The sequence below is a fragment of the Typha angustifolia genome, chromosome 15, assembly GCF_048772165.1.
Source record: "Typha angustifolia cultivar Huaian chromosome 15, ASM4877216v1, whole genome shotgun sequence".
Taxonomy (NCBI): Eukaryota; Viridiplantae; Streptophyta; class Magnoliopsida; order Poales; family Typhaceae; genus Typha; species Typha angustifolia.
The window spans coordinates 18,189,739-18,215,436 of NC_133253.1; the positions used below are offsets into that span (position 1 = coordinate 18,189,739).

General features: G+C 36.7%; 2 protein-coding genes across 3 annotated transcripts; one reads left to right on the forward strand and one right to left on the reverse strand.

Moving 5' to 3' along the window:
* Nucleotides 1-2,934: 2,934 nt before the first annotated feature.
* LOC140777304 (uncharacterized) lies at nucleotides 2,935-12,608 on the reverse strand. Of its 2 annotated transcripts, none has more exons than XM_073121327.1 (10): nucleotides 12,197-12,608; nucleotides 9,361-11,978; nucleotides 9,174-9,263; nucleotides 8,930-9,082; nucleotides 7,247-7,410; nucleotides 6,977-7,124; nucleotides 6,581-6,703; nucleotides 6,350-6,437; nucleotides 3,379-3,808; nucleotides 2,935-3,294 (listed from the first exon to the last, which is right to left on the reverse strand). In XM_073121327.1, exons 2-9 carry the CDS (start codon nucleotides 11,800-11,802, stop codon nucleotides 3,642-3,644), a joined length of 3,375 nt encoding a protein of 1,124 aa, XP_072977428.1. In that variant the 5' UTR covers nucleotides 11,803-11,978; nucleotides 12,197-12,608; the 3' UTR covers nucleotides 2,935-3,294; nucleotides 3,379-3,641. The 2 variants fall into 2 exon arrangements, with proteins under 2 accessions (XP_072977428.1, XP_072977427.1); XM_073121326.1 differs by having other exon boundaries at nucleotides 9,174-9,284; nucleotides 12,197-12,607.
* A 2,112-nt stretch (nucleotides 12,609-14,720) lies between these two features.
* Nucleotides 14,721-24,123, forward strand: LOC140779201 (pentatricopeptide repeat-containing protein At5g10690). Its single transcript, XM_073124191.1, has 12 exons — nucleotides 14,721-15,036; nucleotides 15,123-15,305; nucleotides 17,706-17,838; nucleotides 18,524-18,618; nucleotides 18,769-18,930; nucleotides 19,037-19,105; nucleotides 19,296-19,428; nucleotides 20,359-20,591; nucleotides 21,831-21,908; nucleotides 22,373-22,441; nucleotides 22,519-22,695; nucleotides 23,641-24,123. Exons 1-12 carry the CDS (start codon nucleotides 14,800-14,802, stop codon nucleotides 23,920-23,922), a joined length of 1,851 nt encoding a protein of 616 aa, XP_072980292.1. The 5' UTR covers nucleotides 14,721-14,799; the 3' UTR covers nucleotides 23,923-24,123.
* Nucleotides 24,124-25,698: the final 1,575 nt, after the last annotated feature.

Consider the following 25,698-nt stretch of genomic DNA (forward strand, 5'->3'; position numbering starts at 1 on the left):
GGGTTCGAGTCTGTACGTACTCTCTTATAAAGCACAAACTAATACCACTGTATCTTTTAATATATGGTATAGGATATGATTTTCTAATCAAACGAGCTACTTTTTGGTTATGGTTAATAATGGTGCATAATTGCTACTTTGTGGTTATGGTTTTCTCAATCAGCATCAAAAAAAAGAAGAAGAAGAAGTTTTGGGCTCTTTTTTTTTTTAATCTATTACATGTTTTAAACTAAAATATTAACTCCTTCTCATGCAATTACAGGAAGACTAATCAGTATCTATTAATTTGTTAGGTTTACGCCTTTGCGGCGAAATAATGTTGCATTTTTGATAAAAAGAAAAGAAAATTTTTACTATGCAAGTATAATACCTCTTAAGTCATTGTATAAAAAACTTCTTCTTCCTCACTTTTCTTTTTAGTACTAACTTGGCATGGAATCACTCAATTAGATTGTTCAACAAACTAAGTACATACTTTCACTAATTGTTTTAAAGAACTTTCTATCATCTCTTTAACCATTGTGATAACACTCAGAAAAACAACCACAAACCAAATCATCTTTTGAGTGAGAAGCTTATGATTAGCACATCATGACACCACCTTTCTTAAACTACATCTATATATATATATACACATTTGTATTGCTTTCCTGCTTCACATATGTTAAATATTGATAGCCAATCAGCATCATGACTTAACTAGAGATGTGACAAAAAGTAAAGTAGCCAGAAGAAATGAAATTAAGCACTACTGAGATCAGCAGCTTCTTCTCCTCCAAACCTATCCATGAAGTCATTAATCCTTCCTCTCGAAGCACCAAGTAACTAAACTGTCAACCTCTCTTTCTCTCTCTCTCTCTCTCTCTCTCTCTCTCTCTCTCTCTCTCTCTCTAATCGTTTTTAATACCAATCTAATTAAGATAAGAAAGTTCCCAACCGCCCTTCTCTCTCCCCTCCATATATCTTTCTCGCTGTAGGAATTCACTTTCCCAAAGTGCGCCAGCTCCAAAAGCTAAAGATCTTAATCGTGTATTACTAAGTCTTCCATCACTAATTCTTCCTTCTTAATCGCCTCTCGTCAGCTAGCTTCTGTCGTATTCCTCTCCTCCCTCGCTACGCCCAAAATGGTCAAAGCTGGTAATTAAAGGATACGTACGTAGTAGTAATTAAGCATGTTAGGTAGGTCAAAATATCCACACGTACGTCAACACGTAATGACGTGGCGACATGCCAATCATCGAGATTTTCTCTTCTCTCCCAATGCAGAGGACAGGATGATGCCACATCGACACTGTTCGTAGATTATTCGTGGATTAAGACTTTATCCGACCACCAAATAAATTAACCTTGCCAGCTCTGAGGGAATCAATGTAGTACATCCGACAAGACGATGAAATCAAATTAGCGTTAATTATTCTGCCTAAAGTCATTCGAAGTCAATCTTAGTAGCCCTACAAGAAGAGAAAACAAAGCGTTGGGCCTTACGATATATTTACTTGTGCTAGCTCTTCAATCATGCTTGTAAACAATCATACATCAGTAACTTGGTGATTTAATATGTAGTAGTTGAAGGGTAACATGTCTGGAAAATGTTTCTCTAACTTAGTGATTTAATCTTGAAAAGAAATGACAACAGAGACAGCAAATTATCCCAATACATTCCAGTTAAGAACTTGGTTAATTATTAGTGTAATAGATAGGATACATATATATAGATATCTGCAGGGAGAGATTTTGGCCCACAAGGAGAGAATAGAAGGAAAAAGTACATGAATTCAAAAAAATATGAGCAAAGAGTTGATTGCTAATCAAGCAATGAGAGAATAAAACAGTCTGGAGATGGTCCAAAGAGATGATTGCAGAGTTGCTTTTGACTGCATGGAGCAGAGTCGCCTAAACAACTTCCAACCAAAATAGCCTCCATTGTTAGACTTGAAATATAAAGACTATGCTATTCACATAGATGCAAATGAACTCTTCTGTTCTCTTGTGCTGAGTTGACTTTTCTGAAAGGAATCAGGGGATTTAAAATTTGGAAAGTTGATCAAAGTCACCTTTTAAGTTTTTGCCTTTATAGTTTTTTCAAATCTTACCATTTGACTCTATATTTTACTTTTAGTACCTCAAATAATATCTTAAATTAATTTTATATCCTAACAACAATTGACAGAATAAAAAATATTTAGTTATTTAAAAAGATCTAAAGTACCCATTATTTGCCTTAAAATATAATTTATTTTTATTATTTTTATTTTAATCTTAAACTTAAAAGAGGCAATTTGTATAAAAAGTACCTCAAATTATGGTATAAGCATTTTTGGCTCTTTAGTTTTAGAATAACAAATTTAGACTCTTTTACTCATTTATCCCTTATTAGAAGTGTATATTTAATTACAAGCGTATATTCTGTATACTCTGTGTATATAATTTAAAAAGATCATACATACTATTTTTTATTAGATTTCGATACATATCTTAATATAATTAAAATTATACTTTTAGTCTTTACTTATAATTTATAATTAATTTAACTCATTTCTATAAGAAATCTAATAGTAATTTTGAGGTCCTATATTTGGAGCTAAATTATAAATTTTGGATGTAAATAATAATAAAAGCAAAGCCTTAAAACTTTAGTTATCAAAGGTGTTCTTGTTGGACTGTCTTATATTAGACTTGATCCTTCTCAGGTAAAGATTTATAGGCTTTATGGAGCTCATTTTATAATTCGATGTCTGAGAGTACTTCAAAGGACACTTGGTTACATTGTCATTTATCATATTAATGAATAATAACTATACTTCAATTGACAACATCATTAGGATATGCTGGATGTCCTTACTTTATACTAAATCATCTTAAAAAAAAAAAAGAATTAGCAGAGATAGAGCTAGATTTGTCTTTCTCCTGTCAACCCGAATAGAACATACACTCTAAAAGGAAGATATTCTACTACATTCATCATCAAATTAATCAATCACAAAACTCTACACATAGTGTATGTATTTATTTCTGAGACTTTACACAATCAAATGACAGAGAGGTCTGAGAGGCTATTCACTTATTTATGTACCTCCGACTTTGGTTCATCACTCCTTACTTTTGTGGGGGCAAAATAATATAACAAGATATAAGAGGATACTATTCGAATGTGTTTAACCTTCACCCATATGGGCAGAAGAATGTACAAAACCAGGTAATATTTACAACCAGATCCAGCCAGTGGATACAGATTATAACATACTGATGAGAGAGAACTGCCAAAGATTTTTAGAAGCTCTATGTGGGTACTTCCTGAAAAAGAGAAGGCAAGAATTGAATTAATAATGTAATAACCTTCTCAGATGAAAGAACTTAATGAGATGGTATAAATCTAACCATTATCCATCAATTCTCGTGCCCTTTACTAGGAAAGCACTTCACTGTACAATATCATAAAACAGCAGTTGCGCATATGAAGAATAAGAACTATGTATGGCTACATAAGCAGAGTCCAGATATAGGTAAACAAAACTCTCACAGAAAATCTGGATGCTTTATGAAACATCAGGCGCCCGATGGAAGAGGATAATTTTCTGAACGATCACAAAGACATGCAGTGAGGCAAATGAGATTAAGCCCTTGCCGTGATCAACAACATTTCACTTCACATTTATTGCAGCAGCCATTTTCCGCAATTTTTGAGAGATATCTGAGAAAGATGGTCTCTCCGACGGTTCCGACGACCAGCAACTTTCCATCAGAGATTTCCATTCAGGATCACACCAGGTCGGGACTTGAGGGCGTAAAGTATTGTTCACAATTCCCCCTAGAAATGCAAAATGTAAATCTCTTAGCCACAGCCACTCACAAACTTAAACATGACAATAAAAATAAGATGAAAAGGTCTCTCTTCATGAATTTGTATCAATAAAATTACAGAAAAGAAGGAAACATGTCCCAAATGTAAGTTTCTTTAGACACTTCTGAAGACCTGAAAGCTGGATCTGGGATATGATGTGATCATCATGCACTACTTAATGCACCAAGAGTTATACTTCTAGTACATATGATGTGATCATCTCATATTTGATAAATTTTCTAAGCATTGTGTAGTCGATGACTCTACATAATTAAAAAGTTGAACCAAGCTAAGAAACAATTTATTCCGATATTGCACTTAGGAATGAAATGCAATTAACTGCAGACCTGAACTCCGTGCTATTTGAATAAGGAAATTGAGAATAGTGAGAAGGATATTTCCTTGAACATCCACATGCCTCCTCCAGAAAGGGAAAAAATACTCAAACAGATAGAACATCGTGGTCACAGAGTCCTTTGGCTTCCAAAGTGTATCTTCAAACTAATCAAGAGGGGTGAAAGTGAAAGTTGGCATAAGGAAGATATGAAACTGAACATTTCTATATTAAGATTCAGTGAACATGGCAAGAGTATGAGCTCTATGGACAACAGTTCTCTGTAAAATATAATGTTGCATAGATAAATACAAGGTCAAATGTTTCCATTTCAAGTTTGGTTTTGGTTTTAGTCTTGGTCTGGAAAAAATTGGGAACATTTTGGAGTTTCACTCAATTCCAGCGCAGGTGCCGGTGGTTAAAACTTTAAAAGATCTCTGGTTTTCTGAAAAAATTAGTTGACCTAATAGTTAATATATCTAACATCTTTTGGGACTAAATAGAACTCAAAGATTGGATCTCGCATATAGTAATGATACTAGAAGCAGTTAGGGCTGTCAAAATAATCAAGTTGGCTCGAGCTTGGCTCGATCAAGCTCAGCTCATTTTTGAAATGAGTCAAGATTGGTTACTTAGATCACACTCAAAATTAATTTCAAGGCGAGCTTGAGCACAGGCTCGATCAAAGCTCGAGTCCATAAGGCTCGATTAACATTTATTAACATTTATCAATATATATGTGTGTGCGTGCGCGCACATATTGTTAAGTCATCAACTGTTCTAAGCTTTTAGAGAATGGTGATTTTTCTACTTATTATTATAACACTCCAATCATTTTTTAGCTGAGACATTTTGATGAGTTCAAAAAGTGAGTTTATTTTAGATGGACGCAAAATTATGTTTTCAGATAAACAAGGCATAATAGGAATTGAACCCATGACCTTTGAACCATCTTAAATCACAAATTATTCTAAAAGAATAAATTCTTAGATAACTATAGTTTTTGTATTTTATATTCTAACAATTATAAAGGATAAATGAATTTAAATTTTGTTACATGTTTAATTTTATCTTATTAAATGTAGACCATCCAAGATTCAATTCAATCTAGATTCAAGTCGAGCTTGATTCAAGCTTAAATTAGGCCTCATCTAAATTAGGCTTGAATATGCTTATCAAATTGCTCGAGCTCGAAATAGGCTCAAATTGAATCTAATCAATTCAAGCTTGATAATTTAGGATAGGCTCAAAACTAATTTCAATAAGCTTGAACCTCAATTACACCCCTACTGGTAGTGCGCCTACTGCTTCCTACAATTATGGCAACATAGTATCCAATACTAGCTGCAAGATAAAACCGCAAAACAGGGAACATGACCAAAACAATAATCAAGAAAAAATCATATGCAACTTCAACCATTGGAGTTATTCTCCAGCTTGATCGTGTTGATTTATAGCCAAATTTCAATGAAATCATGCAAATCAGACTGGTAATTACAATGGGAAGGAGGAACAGGGCCAAGGAGATAAATAAGTTCCAATGAGGTGAACTAGGAAGAGAGAGATATGAGAGACCAACAATTAGCTTTCCTGGGGAAGTCTAGATCTAATTAGAAGATTGTAAACCACAAATAATTAAATTAGTGGATGTGCAGTATGTAACTTCTATATATGCATTCGGCAATTCTTTTCTCTTAACTCTTTCTACCTTTAAAAAAGAGTGCAGGAATGATAAACTTGCTACAACCAAGAGGTCATATAATCACCATGTCGATCAGGTTATTAAAACTTCTTTAAGAATGCCTTCAAGAAGTGTTTTACTAGATGAGTAGTATCTGGCTTAAAACTCACCACTCCATAAAGTGTGCAGAGTAGGTGCATTGTTTTGCTAGACATACCAATTGGTTTTAAAATTATTGGCAATAAAATATTAAAATTTTAGCATGAAAAAGAATTAAATTTATGGGGACAGAATCAGGACCCTTTTTCTGTTTCTATTCTAACTCTTCAAGTATATATGACGCAACAGGCAAATATAAACACATCCAACAGCCTGTCCGCACTCATTCATGCATACACCCATGGGGAAGGCCAAGGAGCATAAACAAATCCGAGATTTTAAATCAAAGAAATAAAAGTTTTGCTAGTCAAGATACTTAATACTGTAAAAGTACCAATTATGGAAGCACAACGCATGTCAGCATATGGCTCTTCTCCTGTAAGCAGCTCCCACATGACAATCCCAAATGAATAAACATCAATCTACACATAGCAGGAAAAGAGAAAACATCATGTGTTATTCATAGAGAAAACATGAATATGCAACTTCAATATAGTATCTAAGAGCATTAGTCAGTATGAATGAAGAATGGAAAAACTGCATCCAATGTACAAATTAGTCTTACTTTTTCTGACACCATGTTGCTTTTCCCACTTAAAAGCTCGGGAGCCATCCATGGTAAGGTTCCACGTACACCACCTGACACCAAGGTATGTTGCTTCACCTTCGACAGACCTAGATCCCCAATCTATAAGGAAGTTCAAATGATCAATCAACTAAAAACACAATTATAAATTCAGCCAACATGGGATGTAAAGAAAGACAATTAATAACAAGCTAATTTGCCAGGAAACTTCAGATAGATGATAGTAAACCAGTGCTCCAAGATTCACACTAACAACCACATCTATGTTTTACCCTTCAATGTAATTCGAGTTAAACTCACCACAGAAGATAGATGCACATGAATCAAATGTACCAACTTCTGAAACACACAAAGATAAAACGAAGTCCATCATACCTTGCAGACAGGTCGTTGCGGGTCTCTCATGTTTACCAACAAATTCTCACATTTCAGATCAAAATGAACTATATTCTTTCCATGCAGATACTCCATCCCGAATGCTGCATCCATCGCTATAATTAGTCTCTTACGCCGGTCTATTGTCCTGCATTAAAATTTCGTAACAAGAATTGCTACATCATACATGTTCTAGCAGTACGTCGCCTTCACGATATATGAAGTAACATCCTTGTAGAACTTATATGCAATGACAAGTAAAAGTTATACCTGTCTTTTTTTTGCAGAAATTGCTTCAGAGATCCATTGACCATGAACTCTGTAACAGTTGCCAAACTTCCATCAGGGCCATCACGAACTACACCATAGAAAGAAACTACATTTGGATGATGCAGTGAACTAAGTATCAGAGCCTCTTTCCAGAAATCTGCAATCTACAAGACAGGTTTATGTATAACCATCAGATCCATTTGCCAAGAAAGTGATTTAGGTATTCTTGAAAACCAAAAGAAGTAATCAAAAGGGCAAGAAGTAGTTATGTAACTTATGCTAAAGTCTGATAAAACCATGAATATAAGTCCAATACAATGAGTGCCAATACAAGTTAAATAGTCACAAAAAGTAAAATCTGCAGGCAAAACATAAAGAGATGCACTGCCTTCTTGGATGGTCTAGCACGGAAGAATCAAATACAGACATTCAAAGAAAGAAAGGTCAAGAGATAGGTTGGAAGTGAACCTTAATATTCCACAGCCTCCTTGTTTAACACCCAAATCAAGATAATAAACATCCTTAAAAGTAACTTAGAGAGGGATACTCATTGGATCACCAACGTACAAATTAGCCACATATCAGTCTTTTAAAATCTGCAACTTTGTATTAATCAAAAGCCAGGTGAGAAAGATCCGAACAAAAATTAAGTTGGTTGGTAATAAAAGGTTAAAAAAACTACAGCAAAAGAGCGTCAGTCAACTAAAGAAAGACCTGTCAGGTCTTATCATTGGAAAAATTGAAGATCAAAAAAAGGTTACATATATATGGCAGAATCATGAAAGGACTACAAAACGGAGCCATCTGAATCATGTTCACAGGACATAAAAGGACTTCAAATCCATCTTAGAAGAAGGGAGGAAAAGATCTAAGATGTTAGAATAAAAGTTAAGAAAGAAAATTCAAAAGATCTCATACTAAATCCAAGGGATTCTTCAGAAGAAATTACTGGCAACTAAAATTCACAATGTTAGGGACAGGACTAGTGATTGTAATTGAAATCCATGACAAGCTAGACAAATATCATTATTATTTGTTCATAATAATGATAGGATTACCCTCATAGTCGATATACAATATTGATTTCAAATATATACAAGGGTTGTGATATTTGAGATAAATTTGAACAGTTGCTTGAATGTCTAACAAGGGATCTATCCACATTAATAAATATGCTTTTGAATGTTGATTAAGAGGTCAAGTGTGGGTTTCAAAGATAAGAATTGCAAAACATTGCCCACAAGAGGCTACTTCCATGGGTAAAATCTACACGTCAGGGCAGAGATTTGCACGCTGTACCATCAAACTAGGTGAGGCCAATGTGGCTAAATTCTCAAACTCATAGTCATTCTACATTTGTGGAAGAAAACATTCTTACACAATGTTCTAGTAAGAAACACTCATTATTGAAGGTAACAAACAGAAGAACTAAGTCCATCTCATTTAAAAGTTATAGACTTGGTAACAAGTCAAATCACATTTCTAAAAGAAACATTTCCATACATCAATATGTCAAAAAAACTCTATAATTGTATCATTTGAATTTAAGAGCATACTACACACCAAAAAAAGCAGGAAACAAGATTCAGAAAGATATTAGAAACAAATCTAATTCCAATAGCATTTGAAATAAGTAGATTAAAAAAAAAGAAGTAAAGTGGATACGGGAGACATGAAAAGTACCAAGCGTTCTCTCTCAGATGGCCTCCCAGCAAAGCAGCTAGCCTTTATTCGTTTTATAGCGACATCTGAACCTCTCCATTTACCATGGAAGACAGACCCATATGTACCTGATCCCAGTTCTCTAATTTCCTCTAAATCGTCATTCTTAATTGTCTGCAAGACAGGAACTGAATATAACTGAAGATCTGATGGGATTAAAGAATGAACTAACCATCAGAACAGGAAAATGCAACAAAAAAAAAACCTGTAGCCCCTTAGATAAAGCATCAGTCTCTGCTATTGTAGATTCTATCTTAAAAATTTTCGTATTCTCACAATTCTCTTGAGAGTCAGACTGCAATTCAGCATTAGTGTTCTGCATATCAAAAAGATTTTGGTGACAAAGTAAGTGAAATATCTTAATATTTTCGAAGTTTCAAGCTTTAACTCACCGGAGGTACTACTTCATGTAAAAGTGATTTGTTCTTATCACAAACAGATGAACCACTGGAATCGGCATTTCCTTTGGCATTTGGCCCCACCTCTTCAGCATCCTCCAATGCTGCCCTCTTGACTGAAGCAATTAACTCAGGCAAGAGACCCAAATTTCCCTTGGAAATCTCCCCATTTTCATAAGAAACTTTAGTATCAGCTTCATAAATTTTCGTTTCATAGCCTTCCACCATAGTAAGCTTCGTGCCATTTACATCAAACTGTGAGTCTTGTATATTCGTTGCAAATGGAATGACAATTGGTCCATTTGCTGCCTGTGTGTGACTTGTTTCATGGACTTCTCCAAGCAGATCTTTCTCCTCTGAACTTTGAGCTTTCAAAGCAATATTGGTGTCCATCGTAGATGAATCAGGAAAGTCAGAAGCAGTAGAAGCAACTCTTGTACCACCTACTAAGCATGAGGAATTGGGTGCATTTGGCATTGTCTCAGATGGAACTTCCAAATATTGTATACCAGGCTGACAATGAACAGAATCAGGGGTAACGGAAAGCTTGACATCCTGAGCAGTGATGTTTGGTTTCAGTTTAATACTATGGTGAGGATGCTCTGGACCAGGAGATCCATCAAAGCCACAAGTCTTCTGCAACATATTGTCATGCAACAAAGACCATTGGTTCTGAAGTTGGTCATCAGCTCCAAGTGGCAACCTTGGACTTCCATCTGGTGTACCCTTTGTGAAACCTGAGCTAATTCCTCCATTTGGCATCATAAAAGCCGTTGCCTCATATGGTGTTCCTGAACGCATAGGAACTTGTACTTTCCTCCTTAGAGATTGAATTGGTGTCAAATTGTGCTGCACTTGGTATGGACCATCTACAACATATGGAGAAGGGTGATTAACGTATCGCATTGTGCCCTCCTCAAAGCCTGAAATTTCAGAGTGCAGACCACCTCCTATTGTTTGTGGGGCACGAAGCAAATCACTCCCATGTTCCATACCAGATTGAAAGTAATGAGCATCATCACTGTTAATGAAGTTTGGAGGCACTGAATGACCATCAAAAAAGTTTCCATGCACAAGAGGGATACTCATTGGATCACCATCAGCAACATGGTGTTCAGCCACCCTACCATTTCCAGATATATGCACTCTCGGTTCTTCAAGTCGATGGTTACCATGGGTGCGGTGCATAACATATCCCCTCTCATGACTGTGGCTTTCATTATAAAAAGGATAGTGCTGCTCGCCTTGGTCTTTCAGATAAACACCATGGTCCAACTTCATGTCTTGGTTTAACAGGTATGTCTCCCTACTACGATAGCAATCAGCACATGAACTAGGAAAGTGATTAGCATAATCACTTCCGACATTTGTTTGCTCAGGATGAGCTTGTACATGCTTCCAACGAGGATCAAAATACCGCGCATCAGTGCTCACACCTTGGCCCCTCTGGAAAACCATATGACAATGCTCACAAATGCTATTCCCGTCCATTACATTATGTGAATGCCCCAAATTGCTCGGAAAGCCAGACTTTTCCTGGATCCTGGCTCCGGGGGGGAGCCACACCATGTTCTCCAGTTGAGGTGGGGACTGGTGATCATAATGCTGCAGGTGTGGCGACTGCCTAACATAATCCTCCGAAATCCTTTCCCCGAATTCCCCTGGTCCAACAGGAAACCTGGCAGATGAGGGCGATGGGGGGAACTCCCTAGGATCATGGGCAGGATGCTGTCCTGGGGAGAAGTATGCAGGGCTCCATGGAGAATCCACCTCGCCATACCATGGGACATGTGATGTGTGAGGAATATTCAACTGGCGCAAGTTGAGATGACTGGGAAATCCCCCCTCAATGCTCGCAGTCCTGTAGAAGTGCTCTGTTACATCAGCCGGCGGTGGGGTTTTCGCATCAGTAAGGCTGTTGAGGGCATCTACATATCTCCTCTCCGTCTCCCGCTCATCAGTGTCGAAATGGACAACCACTGAGGAAGCATCAGTGTCAGACTGCTGAGAGAAGAGAAAAATTCTGAGCCTGGTGAAGACTTCCCCGGCTCCAACAAGCTTGTCATACTCCTCCATCATATTCATCACATCATCATCATTCACAACTGAGACCAGAGCATCAAGATCCTCATCAGGCTGCTGGTACTTAATGACATCGATCCCATCAAACAGCTCCCGCATCCGGGCCAAAAGGTCTGCATAGGAGATATCTCGCGGAACGGTGACAATCCGAGTTTCGCCACCAACATAGCGAAGCCGCCCATCCAACGGGCGCGGAAGGATGCTCCCGCCAAAGCTGCACAAGAACTTGGCGATGCGAGGGGACTCGTCGGAGGCTAAGGCAGCAGCAGTAGAATCCATCTCAACCAGTACAGATCGGCAACTAACGACGGCAATTGGGTGTGGCTCCGATTGATGGCACCCCTGGTTACACATGGGGAGCTCCTCAGGAGAATAAATCGTGGGAAGCAATCCCCATCGCCTTTCCCCAGAAAACACCTCCACGTTAAAGGCTTCTCCACTGATAAGTCTTCAAATAAACGACGAAGCTTCTCAAATAACAAACATCAGTACAATCCCATCTCCGCTTCCTAATCCTACTACTCACGGGGCTTCATCCAAAAAAAATCCCAAATCAAGAAAAGATCACAAACTACCAAAAAAGATCCAAACTTTCCAAAAATCCACCGATAAAGTTATAAGGTTCAACCTACCTCAGCTTATTTTATTTTTTATTTCTTCCCTTTTTTTCGTTATCCTAATAAATTCGGAACCATAAAAAAGGGCCCAGATTGGAAATACAAATTAAAACCTTTTAGAAAAAAAATACCTTCCCAAGGATTTGGGAACAGAGAATCCTTGATCAACCGAATCGCTCCTCCTCTCCTTCTCCTACTTCTTTTCTAGTTCGCGAAAAGACGGGATTGAAATTAGAAGAGGGTCGAGAAGGGAATCGAACCAAGACAAGTGAGTTGTCTAATAGTGCCTAGAAAGATGGAAGAATATGTTAGGATTATGCCATTGCGAGAAGACCGCCATGCCCACCTCTCTCTCTCTCTCTCTCTCTCTCTCTCTCTCTCTCCTCTACTGGGCTCCGCCCTCGCTCGCCTCACGGCGAGAGAGGGCAGAAAGGGCGCTGGCTTGATGCCAGGTCGGTACCACGTGGCGGCTTCCTGTGACACGAGCGGAGGGAAGCCTATTTATCTCGTTTTTACCGGACTATTGGCGTCATGGCAACCAGCGGAATTATTTATTCCTGCGGTGGGTTCGAGTCCTTTTATAACTACGAAATTCGAATTTGCGGCCTTACGGGCCATTAGACGATTAAGAAAAAGAAAGAAAACAAAACAAAAAAGAGAGAGCTTTCGTCACGCTGCGATGTTTTGGCTCGCAAGGGGTTTCGTACACGAGTTGGTGTATGTTGTTGGCCTGGGCTTTGGTTTGGTTTGGTTTGGTTTTCTGCGCATTATTGAATGGCCGGAAACGGCGAATTCTGGAATTCACACCCTCCTGCCAGTCTGACGCTGGGGTTGGCCTTCGACACGCGCCCGTAGGATTCCACGATCTGGATCACCTGTCTTTATTACGTACATTGAGGAGCGTACAATGATTACGGCCCGGCCCAACCCAACTTTATTAGACTACCTGGTCAACTTGCAAGTGACAACTCCGGATTCAGTAAACGTGACAACGATGTTAGAGTATTTGCAAACCTCTTGTTGTGAATATCCTCCATAGTGCACATAATTGGATGCCATTATGTATTGTTGCGTGGTATCCAAAATAGGGGTGTAAATCAGCCTGGCATCAGCTAGTTTCTGGCCTGCTTTTGGTTTAGGTTTACTCGGCTTAAATCGAGTCAAACTCAAGTGGAGCCCCAGTCTTAATCAAGTGTCACCCCCTTTTTTTACGGTCACTTCTCCATGCTCTCCCTTGCTAAGCTCAATTGCATCTCCATATCCCACGGTGTCAACACCCACCTTTCCTCCTCTCCCTTGTCAATATTTGCCACTATTTGTGCTGCGCTCTACTACCAATGAGTGTGGCCTCCATTGTTGCCTGGCACAAGTCAATTTTCTCGATCCACAAAAGCCTTATGATGTTGTCCATGAGGTTACTAATACTCCCACACACCTCGAGCAACGCAGATTGTAAGAGAGCTACAAAGGTTTTTCAAGAAATATTTTCAAAAATCTCAAAATTATAGTCAACCTATTGCGATTGAGCTAGAGTTTTAGTGGATGGTGAGCTCGTTCGTACTTGGTTATTAGTGCTCATGGATGACATAGAAGAATACTAAGAGGTCAGTGCAACCAAAGAACGTGTGGCTCTATGCCTTTAGCAAATCAAATAATTAAAGGCACTTGCGCAACATGCACATCTCATTGCACCAATTTTAAAGAATTCAATAGTCGTTGTAACTCATTGCCGACCAACCTCTAACCCTGGTTCAAACTATTCTCTCCCTCTCTCTAAGTTCTCTCATTGGAGGGAGGATAAAGAATGATTTGATGAGGATGTGAGATGAGGTAAAAGATGATCTAGAGTTTGAGTGAGATTTAGTAAACTCGAACTCAGCTGAGCTCAAATAAAATCGAGCCCCGGCAAGCCAAGTTTTAGCCGCTTATTAATATTGATTGCCCTAGATGCAAGTAGGACTATGCGGAGTACATCATCAATGTCCATATTTAAGACCATCATGTACAACAGAATTGGTGAATAAATGATGTAAAGTGATAATTTGGATTCCTTCTTGTGTATCCTTTCATACCTTTCCTTTTCACTTTATACCTCCAGTAAGGACTCAAATGCCCCATGAAGCAATGTAAAAGAAACATAAGAAGTGGCGATTGGCATTATTCTAATGTGCTTCTATTATTCTGTTTGAAGTATATGGCTTTGAATCAGCACTGCTAAAGGTGACTTGGAATTCACTGGAAAATCATGGGTGTTCAATTATCAGAGCTAGCAAAGTCGATTCATTAGGTGCTTATAGAGGATGATTTTATTGTGAAATTGTCATTAAAAAGAAAAAAACTATATGCCTATCATATAGATCTATCCCATCCCGTGTGAATTTGGCTTAATACGTTTCATTTTTTACAGTGATGTCTTTATAGTTATATAATTTAAAATTTTAAGATTATAATTAATTTATGAGTGTTGAATCTATCAAAAAATAAAAATGAATGATAAAATTAAAGAATAATAGCCAGCATGGCAATCGTGCACAAATCCTCACCTAGACACTAATAACTAATTTCATTCTAGTCGGATCTCGTCAATCGAGACCCGACCCGACCCGACCCAGTTACAAAACGCGCCAAATAATCCTCAACGTTCGGTGACCACTCTCTGTCTCGTCTGTACGTCTTATCCCTCAACTCTCATCGATCGCAGTAGTAGTATGAGCGGCAGCGTAGCGCCGATGCGATGCCGCAGTTACTAAGTCTACGTTCGCTCTTCCCCTTCCAAGAAATCTCCATCTCCCCAAGTCTCCCGTTCCGAATCCTTCCTCCCATCACCTCCTCCTCCTACTCTCGAAGCCCTTCTTCCTCTCGTGGAATCCCTAGAACCCTCTCAAAACCTCCGAAGCTCCACGCTTATCCCAATCTCCGTCGACTCACATCCCGAATCGTCGATCTCACGCGACGAAGGCAACTCAATCAGGTTACTCTCCTTTCCTTCTTGAGATTTGAGTTGATTTTTTGGTGTTTCGTGTGATCTTTTTGAGGATTACAAGTCGTCTGGTGTAGATCTTTGAGGAGGTGGAGATCGCGAAGGAGCGGTATGGAAATCTGAACACGATCGTGATGAATGCCGTCATGGAGGCCTGCGTCCACTGCGGGGACATAAATTCAGCTCTCCGTGTATTTGAAGAGATGTCGAAACCTGTGGGTTGTGGCGTCGATAGCATCTCGTATGGGATCTTGTTGAAGGTATAATCTCCTTTTAAGTTTTCTCTTTTCATCGTCAAAGGAACAAATCGAAATATTGACGAGTTAAAGTGACCCTGAGAGTGAGTTTTGTGCACCTATTTAGCTGTTAATCCTCAGAAGTCACTAGATTATTTTTTCCTCAATTCTTTTAATATGTACTTCAAATGTGGCTCGGGGTAAACACTTCTCTTGTGAAGGGCGTTTTCATGTGATTTCGTTTAAGGTGTTAGAAATGAGATAAACCATTTTTGGTGTTAGATAGCCATTTATCCAAAATCCTTAGCAGTTAGAGGCCGTGAATTTTATTCCTCTGCCTCGTGTTCGTGTATATGATTTTTCAAGACACAATTAGGTAGTTTTTTTTTAAAACTTTAGTCACAATTTTGTTGTTTTGTTGTAAAATATGAATAAAACTATAATAATTATCTTGAATAAGTTTATGTAAAAATTTGTGTTTTGTTATTAAACTGTAAATAACTGCAGGCAATAAGATCATTTTATAATGAAAAGACTAAAATACCCTCATAATAGATAGCATAAAGCTGAATGGAAGAAGATAAATATTTACATCTTGCTATACAAAGATGATTGTTCTTGCTAGTTACTTTTAATATATCACAAGTACTTTAGGTATAGAGGAAAGTATTTTAGATACTTTTCTCTAATAGAAATCAGCATAGGATTTTTGCATGTTGGTGGAAGAAAGGGAAAGTAGAAAGATATTAGTTATAGGGGAGATATTTTGGTTGTTTCTCACTAATTAGAACTGTAGCTTAGAAATGTGCATAACTTCATCACACATCTCCTCCTTTGACAATATTGTATGCATAACTAATAATGTGACTTGTCATATGCAGAGTTTGATAAAATGTGTATAAGTAAGCATTTGGCCTTCAAATATATTTAAGAGAGACTTAATTCATAAATAAGTATCATTTAGTTACAAACTAAATACCCTAACACTTAGTACCCTACTAGGAGGATTTATTTGTCTATAGTCGATGATGATGATGATGATGCAAATGAGATACAGAGTTGGACATGACTTATGATTAGTTTTGCTTATGCTAAGGCTCATAATTCATTAAATGATTCTTATGTTAGACGATGCTCTGGGAAATCTATGAATTGTAGATATAGCATGTGTAATCTGATTAAATATCTCTGATATAGTTCTAAGAAATCTACTTTTATAATAAATCATTTTTTGAATGAATGACTTTGATCTTATCAAACCACTATCACTAGAACCTAGCATCTTCTAGTAAGATTTTGGTTTTTACAGTAGTTCAGGCAGCAGCTTATGGAACCTTATATGTGTTCCATATGCTGATGTTGTTATTTGATTGCTCTGTATTGAGCACACCAGCATAAGACCTAAGCACAGTCTAGCTCCAGAAAAAGAACATGAACAAGCCAGCCTATAGCCAGCATTATCTTATTTATAGATTGATTGATATAAGTTGGTTAAGCATGAATTCGATGGCTATTTAAGAACTTGGGCATAAAATGGTATATGTGGATATTTCTAATTTTCTATCGATCAGTATGATTGTTTATTATTTCACTATTAGATGATTTGTTTCTTGCATTAGCTTACTTGAAACTCTGGCTTTGGTCTTGACGAGGATAAGGACCGCATGTGCTAGGTTGGCATTATGTTGGACCTTGGCCTGCCATATGTCGAGCTGGCATTTAGAAGATTGGTTTATTTCCATTATAAGGTTTTCTTTTTTCTTTTTTGCTTCATCCTTTTACTTATCTCATTTGTGACCACATCTGATGGGGTGTTCTGTTCACTTATTCTTTGGTTAGTTTGTGCCTTTGATATCAAGACACCTCCTTATGTCAAGGTCATATATTTTTCTCATTTTTTTTAGTCTCTTTCATGTCTAAGGAAACTTTTGGAATATACTGATGTTTACATGAGCTTAATTTATAGTGCTAATTGACATGATAGGTTCCAAGTAAATCCCTCTCTTGCTTTGGTCATCTTTATTTAATTCTTTGGTCTGGGAGTAGGAAAAAAATGTAAAGAGATTGATCTCATGTTGAGAGCCTGCTGTAGTTAGTCTTTCACAGAGCATTTTGACTTTCAAGTCAAGTCTATGTAAAGTCATAGAAATGAAGCTTGGACAATTGTAATGGCATTTGCGGATGTGATGTATAATTGCATACAGTCTTGTTTTAGAACTGTGTACTTGATTATTTACATTCTTTAATTTTTGCTATCATGTATGGTATTGGCAGCTAGATTATTTTGTTGGCTGACAATCTAAGTGATAAGAGCTCATTTTTATTTCTGGTTTATGCTTCCCTGGATTGAGTCAGCATTATGAGCATTTGGTTTTGGAGTCCCTTTACCTATAAATGCATTGACTATGTAATAATTTTGTGAAGGGTTTGGGTGAGGCCCGAAGGGTTGATGAAGCATTCGAAATTCTTGAATCTATTGAACTAGGCACTGCTACTGGGAATCCAAGATTATCACCTCAACTCATCTATGGCCTATTAAATGCTCTTCTGGAAGCAGGTTGGTTGAGCCTAATTACTTACCATTTGTGAAAATGTATTTGTACTCTGCTACAATAATTGTTTTTCACATATTTGTTTTTTAGCCTTTTCCTTCTTTTTCCTTGCTTTTGCTACCATTCTTGCATAATGATATCATGCATGTATTTTGCAGCCCTTGAGGTTGATAATTACATTAACGCTTTGTAATTATGGTCTTAATGTAAGATTGCAGAATAATCAGATTGTTTACTGGTTTCTGATTTTTTAATCCTATGATATATTCATAGTTAAACAGGTCAGAAGATTAGTTAGTTTGATATATTTGGGTTTAAGAATTGTTCTTTAAGATGAGAGAGCAGCGTCCATGTTAGAAGCCTCCAAAGATGGACAAGCTCATGCACCAATAGTAGAGAAACATGTGAAAATTGATATTAACTTAGAAGTTATTCCGAAAAAGTATAATGATAAGATATATCTTGGTAACTTTAACTATAGATATTGATAATTCTTAAACTGCAAATAATAATAAACCATCTTGAAAAATGTTTGTCAAAATTTGTTCAGCCCTGGCAGTGTTTTCTGACTGTCACAGGATCCTAGGGATTTATTGCTCTCTGGTGTGCAAATAATTGCTCAATTCTAGATATATGTTGGCCTCCATGCTATATGGATACTTTTCTAACTTGCACCTGGGTTACATGTAGGAGATATGCGCCGTGCAAATGCTCTTGTTGCACGTTCTCGTCATGTGCTTTGTGAGGAGCGTGACTCTGTCTTATTGTACAACATACTAATGAAGGTAGCCTAATAATTGGTTGTTATGCTGTCTGCTGATATCTACATTTTCATATTGCTGAAAGGTCAAAACTATGTAACATGTTTTTAGGTCTCTCATACTGTCAAAGCTCATATACTTTGCAACATGTTGTAATACCTTGAATCCCTTCAGGGATATATAAACACCGATTTTCCACTTGGTGCTTTAACTGTTAGAGATGAGATATTGCGCCAAGGGTTGAAGCCTGATAAGTTGACCTATAATACACTGGTTTCTGCTTGTGTAAGATCTGGAGATATGGATAAGGCAATCCAGTTGCTTGCAGAAATGAAGGTGCCAAGCAAGTATTTGAAAGGCCAGTTTTAGCTTCAAGTGCTAGTTTTCTTATATAGAGCATATGCTATGAATTATATGAAAAGTTATCATATTATTATTGCAGGAAGAAGCTGAAAAGAGTAACTGCTATGAACTTTTTCCGGATGCTATTACCTACACCTGTTTACTTAAGGTACTAGTTTATGATGATAGCTGCATGCAAATGCAGCTCAATAATTCTTCCTTCTTTTACAATTAGATAAATTTGGTCATTATCTACTCTCTTACTTTACTTGAATGGCTACACTTAATTATGATTATAATTGAGTGATGGTCTTTGAATCATTTCTTTCCCGTAAGTAAGATATGTAAACATTTTATAGGGTTTAGCAAATTGCAGAGACCTGATTTCAGTTTTGAAGATTGTGGTGGAGATGAAAACAGTGCTTCTTTCTATTGATAGGATCGCATATACTGCAATGGTTGATTCCTTGCTGGCTTGTGGGTCAATGAAGGGTAATTTGTGGACTGATCTAATTGTTGGCTTTTATTTCTTTTATCATGAATTCCTTTTCTTTCCTTTTCTTTTTGAATTTGTGAAACCTATTGGATACACTGAAAGGTGCAGCTTGTTCAACAGTAAATGACATGCTACAAGATATAGACTGCCATTTATTGTTGAGATTTAAGTCTGTGATCCTACATCTCGTAAGTCGTAATGCACTTTTCTTGAGTGTGACAAAAGCAGAGTGCCAAGTAGTTTAAAGACAGACTTTAGACATAGAGCAGAAGTAATTAAAGTCTTTTAGATTTCAGAAATTGCAAATTAGAAAGCTTGAAAATAAGCCTGATCCCTAGAATCCAAGCTTTATTAATTGAAGGTTATCAGCAACATTTTGTTTCATGCAAAAATTGAAAATTTGCTTGGGGCCACAGTGAACACTGAGTAGGAAGAATAACTGGCAAATACATATCTAGAGAACATCTCATTTACTAGCATTATTTTGGTGATCTGGCACTGGCCTTATATTCTATCAAATGTAACATGATATTCTAGTTCGTTTTAAAGTTATTCATATTTGTTGCTTCTTCCTCTATCTAATGAGAATGTCTAAGCTTGGTTGATTTTGAATTAATTTTGCACTTAAAAAGAATTTAATTGAAGCAGTCACTTTCTTATTTTCTTGATCACTTAAAAGAAATTTAATTAAAGCAGTCACTTCTGATTTTCTTAATCACTTAAATGGTATTTAGTCAGGTTAAAGGCACAAAGCTATTTCGGTACTTAAAAATAAAATTGATAATTATTGTTAATTTTTAGCTTAAAATCCTCTGAAATCAGAGAGGAACCTGTAACTCTCAGTGCCTCCGTAGTTGGTTTCATTTTTTTGTTTTTTTTTCTTTTAATGGCACTATAATGTTCATTTTATTTCTTTATTTTTGTAGGTGCTCTTTGCATCTTCGGAGAGATAGTTAAGCAGGCTGGCACGAACAACAGCTTGAAGCCCAAACCTCATCTCTATCTTTCGATGATGCGGGCCTTTGCTACAGGGGGGGATTTTGATATGGCCAAGAGGCTTCATTTACACATGTGGTCAGATTCAGTAGGGTCAATTCCTGCTTCAGCACAAACAGAAGCTGATGAGCTTCTTATGGAGGCAGCTGTAAATAGTTACCAGGTAGTCATATTCCTTGATTTTATGAACCATGATAAGAACATAAGAAGTCCACAATTTTGTCATTAATGATGTTATCTGAGCACATTCCCTAGTAATGTATATCAACCTTTAGGTTAGTGATCAGTTTAATATTTTGATGATTCAGAGATCTTGAGAAGAATATCTTGGTAATATGTGAACTTAGATACATCTTATAGTTAAATTATCAGAATTGTATATAATGCAGGCCGTTAATTACAGTGACTGTCCCAATTTTGATAAGTGACATCTGGCACTTGAGAATGAATTTGTTACACTACCTAATATTGCTAGGGTATGGTACCCAATCTAAGTGCAATGTGGCATGAGGAAAGAAAAATAAGATGAAATCTGAAGTTTGCCTAATGGAAGAACTTCTACCAATTTGGACTAGGCATTCTCCGTTTTAAGGTAATGGGATGATTAAGATTTATCCTTTGTCCCCTATGGTGAAGAATCTAGTACCACATGATAGCAATACCTTCTCTGCCTCATTTTGAAGGTTTTAGGCAAATGCATATCAATAGTGTCTTTGCATGCCGACTGTCAAATCCTACACTTTTTTGCACATATCACTAATAAAGCATGAGATATGTATAAAGTTGCACCAAGCTAGTTACTTCCAATTTGTCTGTCCATACACAACATGTCACAGATTTGGCATTTGATCTCAATGGAACATCTGAAAAAGAAAATGACCTTGTCTCTGCATCTTGGTTCAACATTTCTGAAGGCCTTCCTTTTATGGCATTCATATATTTCTCACAACGTTGGATTCTTTCTTCACTCTTAGTTATCTTTCTTATTCCTTTTGATATTTTCTTACCGATGTTTCTCTTTTGATGGGCTTATATTTGACTTATTCGTACCACGGTGTTCTTTCTTTTATTATATTATGTAATGGCTGAAGAAAATGAAAATTGAAAGCATCAAGAAGATTCTTCTCACTGTTGTAAAAAATAAAATCCAATCACCGGCTAATGTTCCTATGCTGACTTGAAATATATAGATAATTTTGTATAGTAGACTGTATTATTGAGCTAACTGAGTTCTTTCTTTAATACACAACCTTATTCCGTATGTTCTTTGTTGCTCTACGACTTTTAGAACCACTATCTTCCTGGTTACTAAATTTTGTTAGTTCATGTTGTGAACAAGTTTTTCAGTCTAATTTACTTTTCCTTTTTCTTTTGCATAATGCAATTTTTGTGTGATTAACAGGTTGATGTTGCTAGAGACCTTCTTTCAAATATAATCAACAAGCAGGAATTCTTTTCATGGACAAGCAGAGGAGGAATGGTTCGTAATCACTGCCTTTTTCTTTTTTCTTTAGCTTTCAGACACAACAGCAGTGGTAGATTATTACTTAAACGAATAATTATATGAAAAAGAAGGGCAACAAAGGATCAGTCAGGTCTATAATCTCGATAAATTCTTATCTTGTGGCTCGAATAAGAAAGCTTACCAGTGATTTTGTTACTGCTGAACTGCTCCTATTGTTTTTGCAAGTTAAATGTCTATTTTTCATCTATAAATTTTGTTTAAGGACTTCTGTAGTGTATGAGTTTCTTTCCAATAGTCACTATGACCTCTCTGTATTTTATGAACAATTGTCAATTTACTGTACTAAAAGTGATGCCTTCTCAGGTACTGAATATAGTGTACAATTAATTTTCTTTTCCATCTTTTTTTGGCATTTACTGATAGAAAATCAAGTGTGAACTTAGTCATGAATATACAGTAACAATAATTACTTCGATCAGGTTGCTGTTAGAGTCGAAGCTTTGTCAGGATTCACCAATACTATGCTTAGACCCTGTCTCCTTCCCCAGGTTCATCTAATTCATTTCATCTCTACACCATTTCCTACTGCTGCAGGACCATTTCTAACTATCCTGTCAAACTATAGATTTTTGTGAACGATCCAGTTGAGAAGTATATGACACCATTTGAAGAAGCCAATCCATTGCCTGCTAACATGAAATTGAACAAGGTAGTAATGCGCTTCTTCAAGGATCCTGCGATTCCTATTGTAGATGACTGGGGAAGCTGTGTTGGAATTGTTCATCGTTGTGATTGTATCGAGGTACAGTATCTCCTTCTATCCAGTATTCTCTTACATGCCACTGCTACAATGATCATACATTATTTTTGAGAGCTTGGTGGGTTTGAATTGTCCCAAGTTTGTGGCATATAAGGGCCTGGACTATTTCTTTTTTCTTTCTTATACTTCGTAGTTAAGAATATATGCATAGAGAAATTTTTCTCATTACCAGTTTACCTCAGAATTATATGTATCACCTATTGACTGAATATTAAGTGAAAATCAGATCAGAATCAAGAAAAAGTTGTCCTACATATATAATGATATAATGGTAAAAATGTTAAGCAGTGTTGACAGAGTTTCAGTTATCCTCTGATATCTCCTTTTTTAGATTTTCTGATTCATGCATCTGTTGCATCAGCCAAAAGGCTATTTCATTAACATCCATTTTCTCAAAATATAAGTATTTGACTCAGGATTGCCCATTTTTACTTCCAGGGTTTCTCTGAATTTGGAAGTTAACACTTAGCAGGTTTCCATACCAAGGCTGTTTATGACTTATGGCATTGCAACCCATCACTAATTAGTCCCAGTTCTATATAATTTCCTCATTGTTTACTCCACACCATTAATGATCGAACCTTAGATCTAACGAAGGATGGATTCTGACCTCTTAGTCCTTTTCTATTATAACTCAAATTAAAGCAATTTATATTATTTAGCCCTTAAGATTATTGGAATTTTAATACTAGTGTGACTATTTCTAGGATATCTATATTCACTAACTTTACTATTTAGTCATTTGAATTAGATGATGCTCTTTCTATTTGCTGATGTATCCTATATAGAAACAACAAAAGATAACTTTTTGTCCTTTTTTCATGTTATGATATGAAGATGTTCCACTAAATTTGTTATTCCAAAACTTGGATTTTGCTGTAGCTTATATATTATATGGTGGTGACATTTCTTCCTACATTTTAACAGTTGAATGCACCTCTCTCAACAATGATGAGGGGACCTCCACCTTGTGTGACCACCTCGACATCTGTTGGTCGGGTCATTGATCTACTCCTTGAGAAGAAGTATGAAATGGTTATAGTTGTAAGAAACCACAATGTGTATGAAAGCAGTTACAGCTCAAGTTCAAGGCCTCTTGGAGTTTTCTCCCTTCAAAAATTGTTCAGGTTTGCACTTGGCATATCGGAGATGCAGGATGCTCGTGCCTCTAGCATTCCCACCCAACAGAGACTTGAGCTATATACTTAACAGTGGATCCACCAATCTTTTATCTCTAGTATGAATTTTGCTAGTCGATTATTTCTTGTTCTTTACGACAAAGATTTACACATTCTCAAACGGATGGCCTTATGCGAAATTAAGGGAGTGTATGTGTCAGAGGTTTGTCAGAGGTTTAGCTGTAGGACGTTATTTTTATGATCAATTTCAAGAATCGGTCTCTTTATTTAATTTTGGTGGTTTTCTTTTTAACTGCTCTTTGTGCTATCGCTTTTGTGTGAGACTACAACAGCAATAGGCAGATTAACATACCGAGGGGACTTTCTAAAGGTCATTTTATTGGGATTAACCATCATTGGGCGTTGGTAGATTGAACGAAAAAGCTCAATAGCGAAACTTATTGTTGTTTTTGTGGGTAGAGTAGTTGATGTTATGAGTGGTCTAGAATTTGAGATCAGATAATTCTACAGAAATTGTATGCTTATAGTATTCAAATTGAATTGATTGAAGAGTTACAATTGGTTTAGTTGGCATGCGCCAAGCAAAATGACCTTAATCATAACTCAGTTAAATATGTTATCGTTTACTATGGAGGGATTGCATGGATGATATCACCTAGTCGGCTAGTCTTGCTTTGCTTGTTCAAATAGATCAAGTGCTTCTTCTAATGGAGAAAATGATGTGTCCTCGTTAGGTAGTCAAAAACTTGAAGCTACTTTTTTATTTTTTAAATATGAGTTAGATAAAGAATCAATTATTCTTAGATACAGAGTCATTTAAATCTTATCAAACTTTTAGCTGTTTAGTTTAGGCTTCAAGCTATATGCGTCGTCGAATAATTGTTTCGAATCAAATACCGTCAAGATCTGCTTTAAGTCATTACGTTGTCAAGCTATTTATCCAAACTAACTGTACTGTCAAACCATCAACCAAATTGAATCAAGCCACCAAACCTTCAACCATCAAATAATTTTCAGTTTGTCGCGTTCCATATAAACAATATTTAGGATTCTTTATTTTGATGTGCTGAACATAATTCCAAGATCATGCATATATTATTATTGATAAGCTTTCCTTCTCTTTCTCTTCATGTATGTTTTCTTTAAATTAAATTTAACCTAATATAGCAGGAAGCATGGGAAGAGCCACATTGTACTACAAGGAGGAGCTCTAGATGACCATTGAAAGTAATATGGACAATCACTGCTCAACAACACTTTGAAGGATCCGGCCAACTTCTGTAACACATTTGGTATTTTCTATTTTCTATTAGAAAAAGGTTAAAGCCGTTTCTAAAAACCATGATGTACACGCTTGCAATTATGGAAACTATTTCTCAGTTGCCAGTTTTTGGGGCCATTTGTCTCTTTGATATTCTTTTGATAATTTTGTAATAATTCGCACCCAATTAGTTCTAGCACAAGGGATAATATCGCCAGTAAATGTTCGTGTGTATCTACTATCTACAGTTAAAATAAGATATAAACGGAGCGATATTAGAGAGCACAGCCCAAGGTTCGACTGTACCCTTTTCTCCCTTCTCCCGTCGGTGAGGAGATTTGCTGCCTATCAGAATAAAAAGATAGTGAAACCAGCTCTTCACAGGAACAAGAACAAGAATTTGAGGAAATAGTACCGTATATATTTCAGTTCAATCGTCACAAGATCCTGCTTGTATTCAGAGAGTAACCTATTGTCTTCTTCTCCTTTTATTCTTGAGGGGGGAGAGAGAGAGAGAGAGAGAGAGAGAGAGAGAGAGAGAGAGAGAGAGAGAGAGAGAGAGAGAGAGAGATGTAAAAAGTTTAT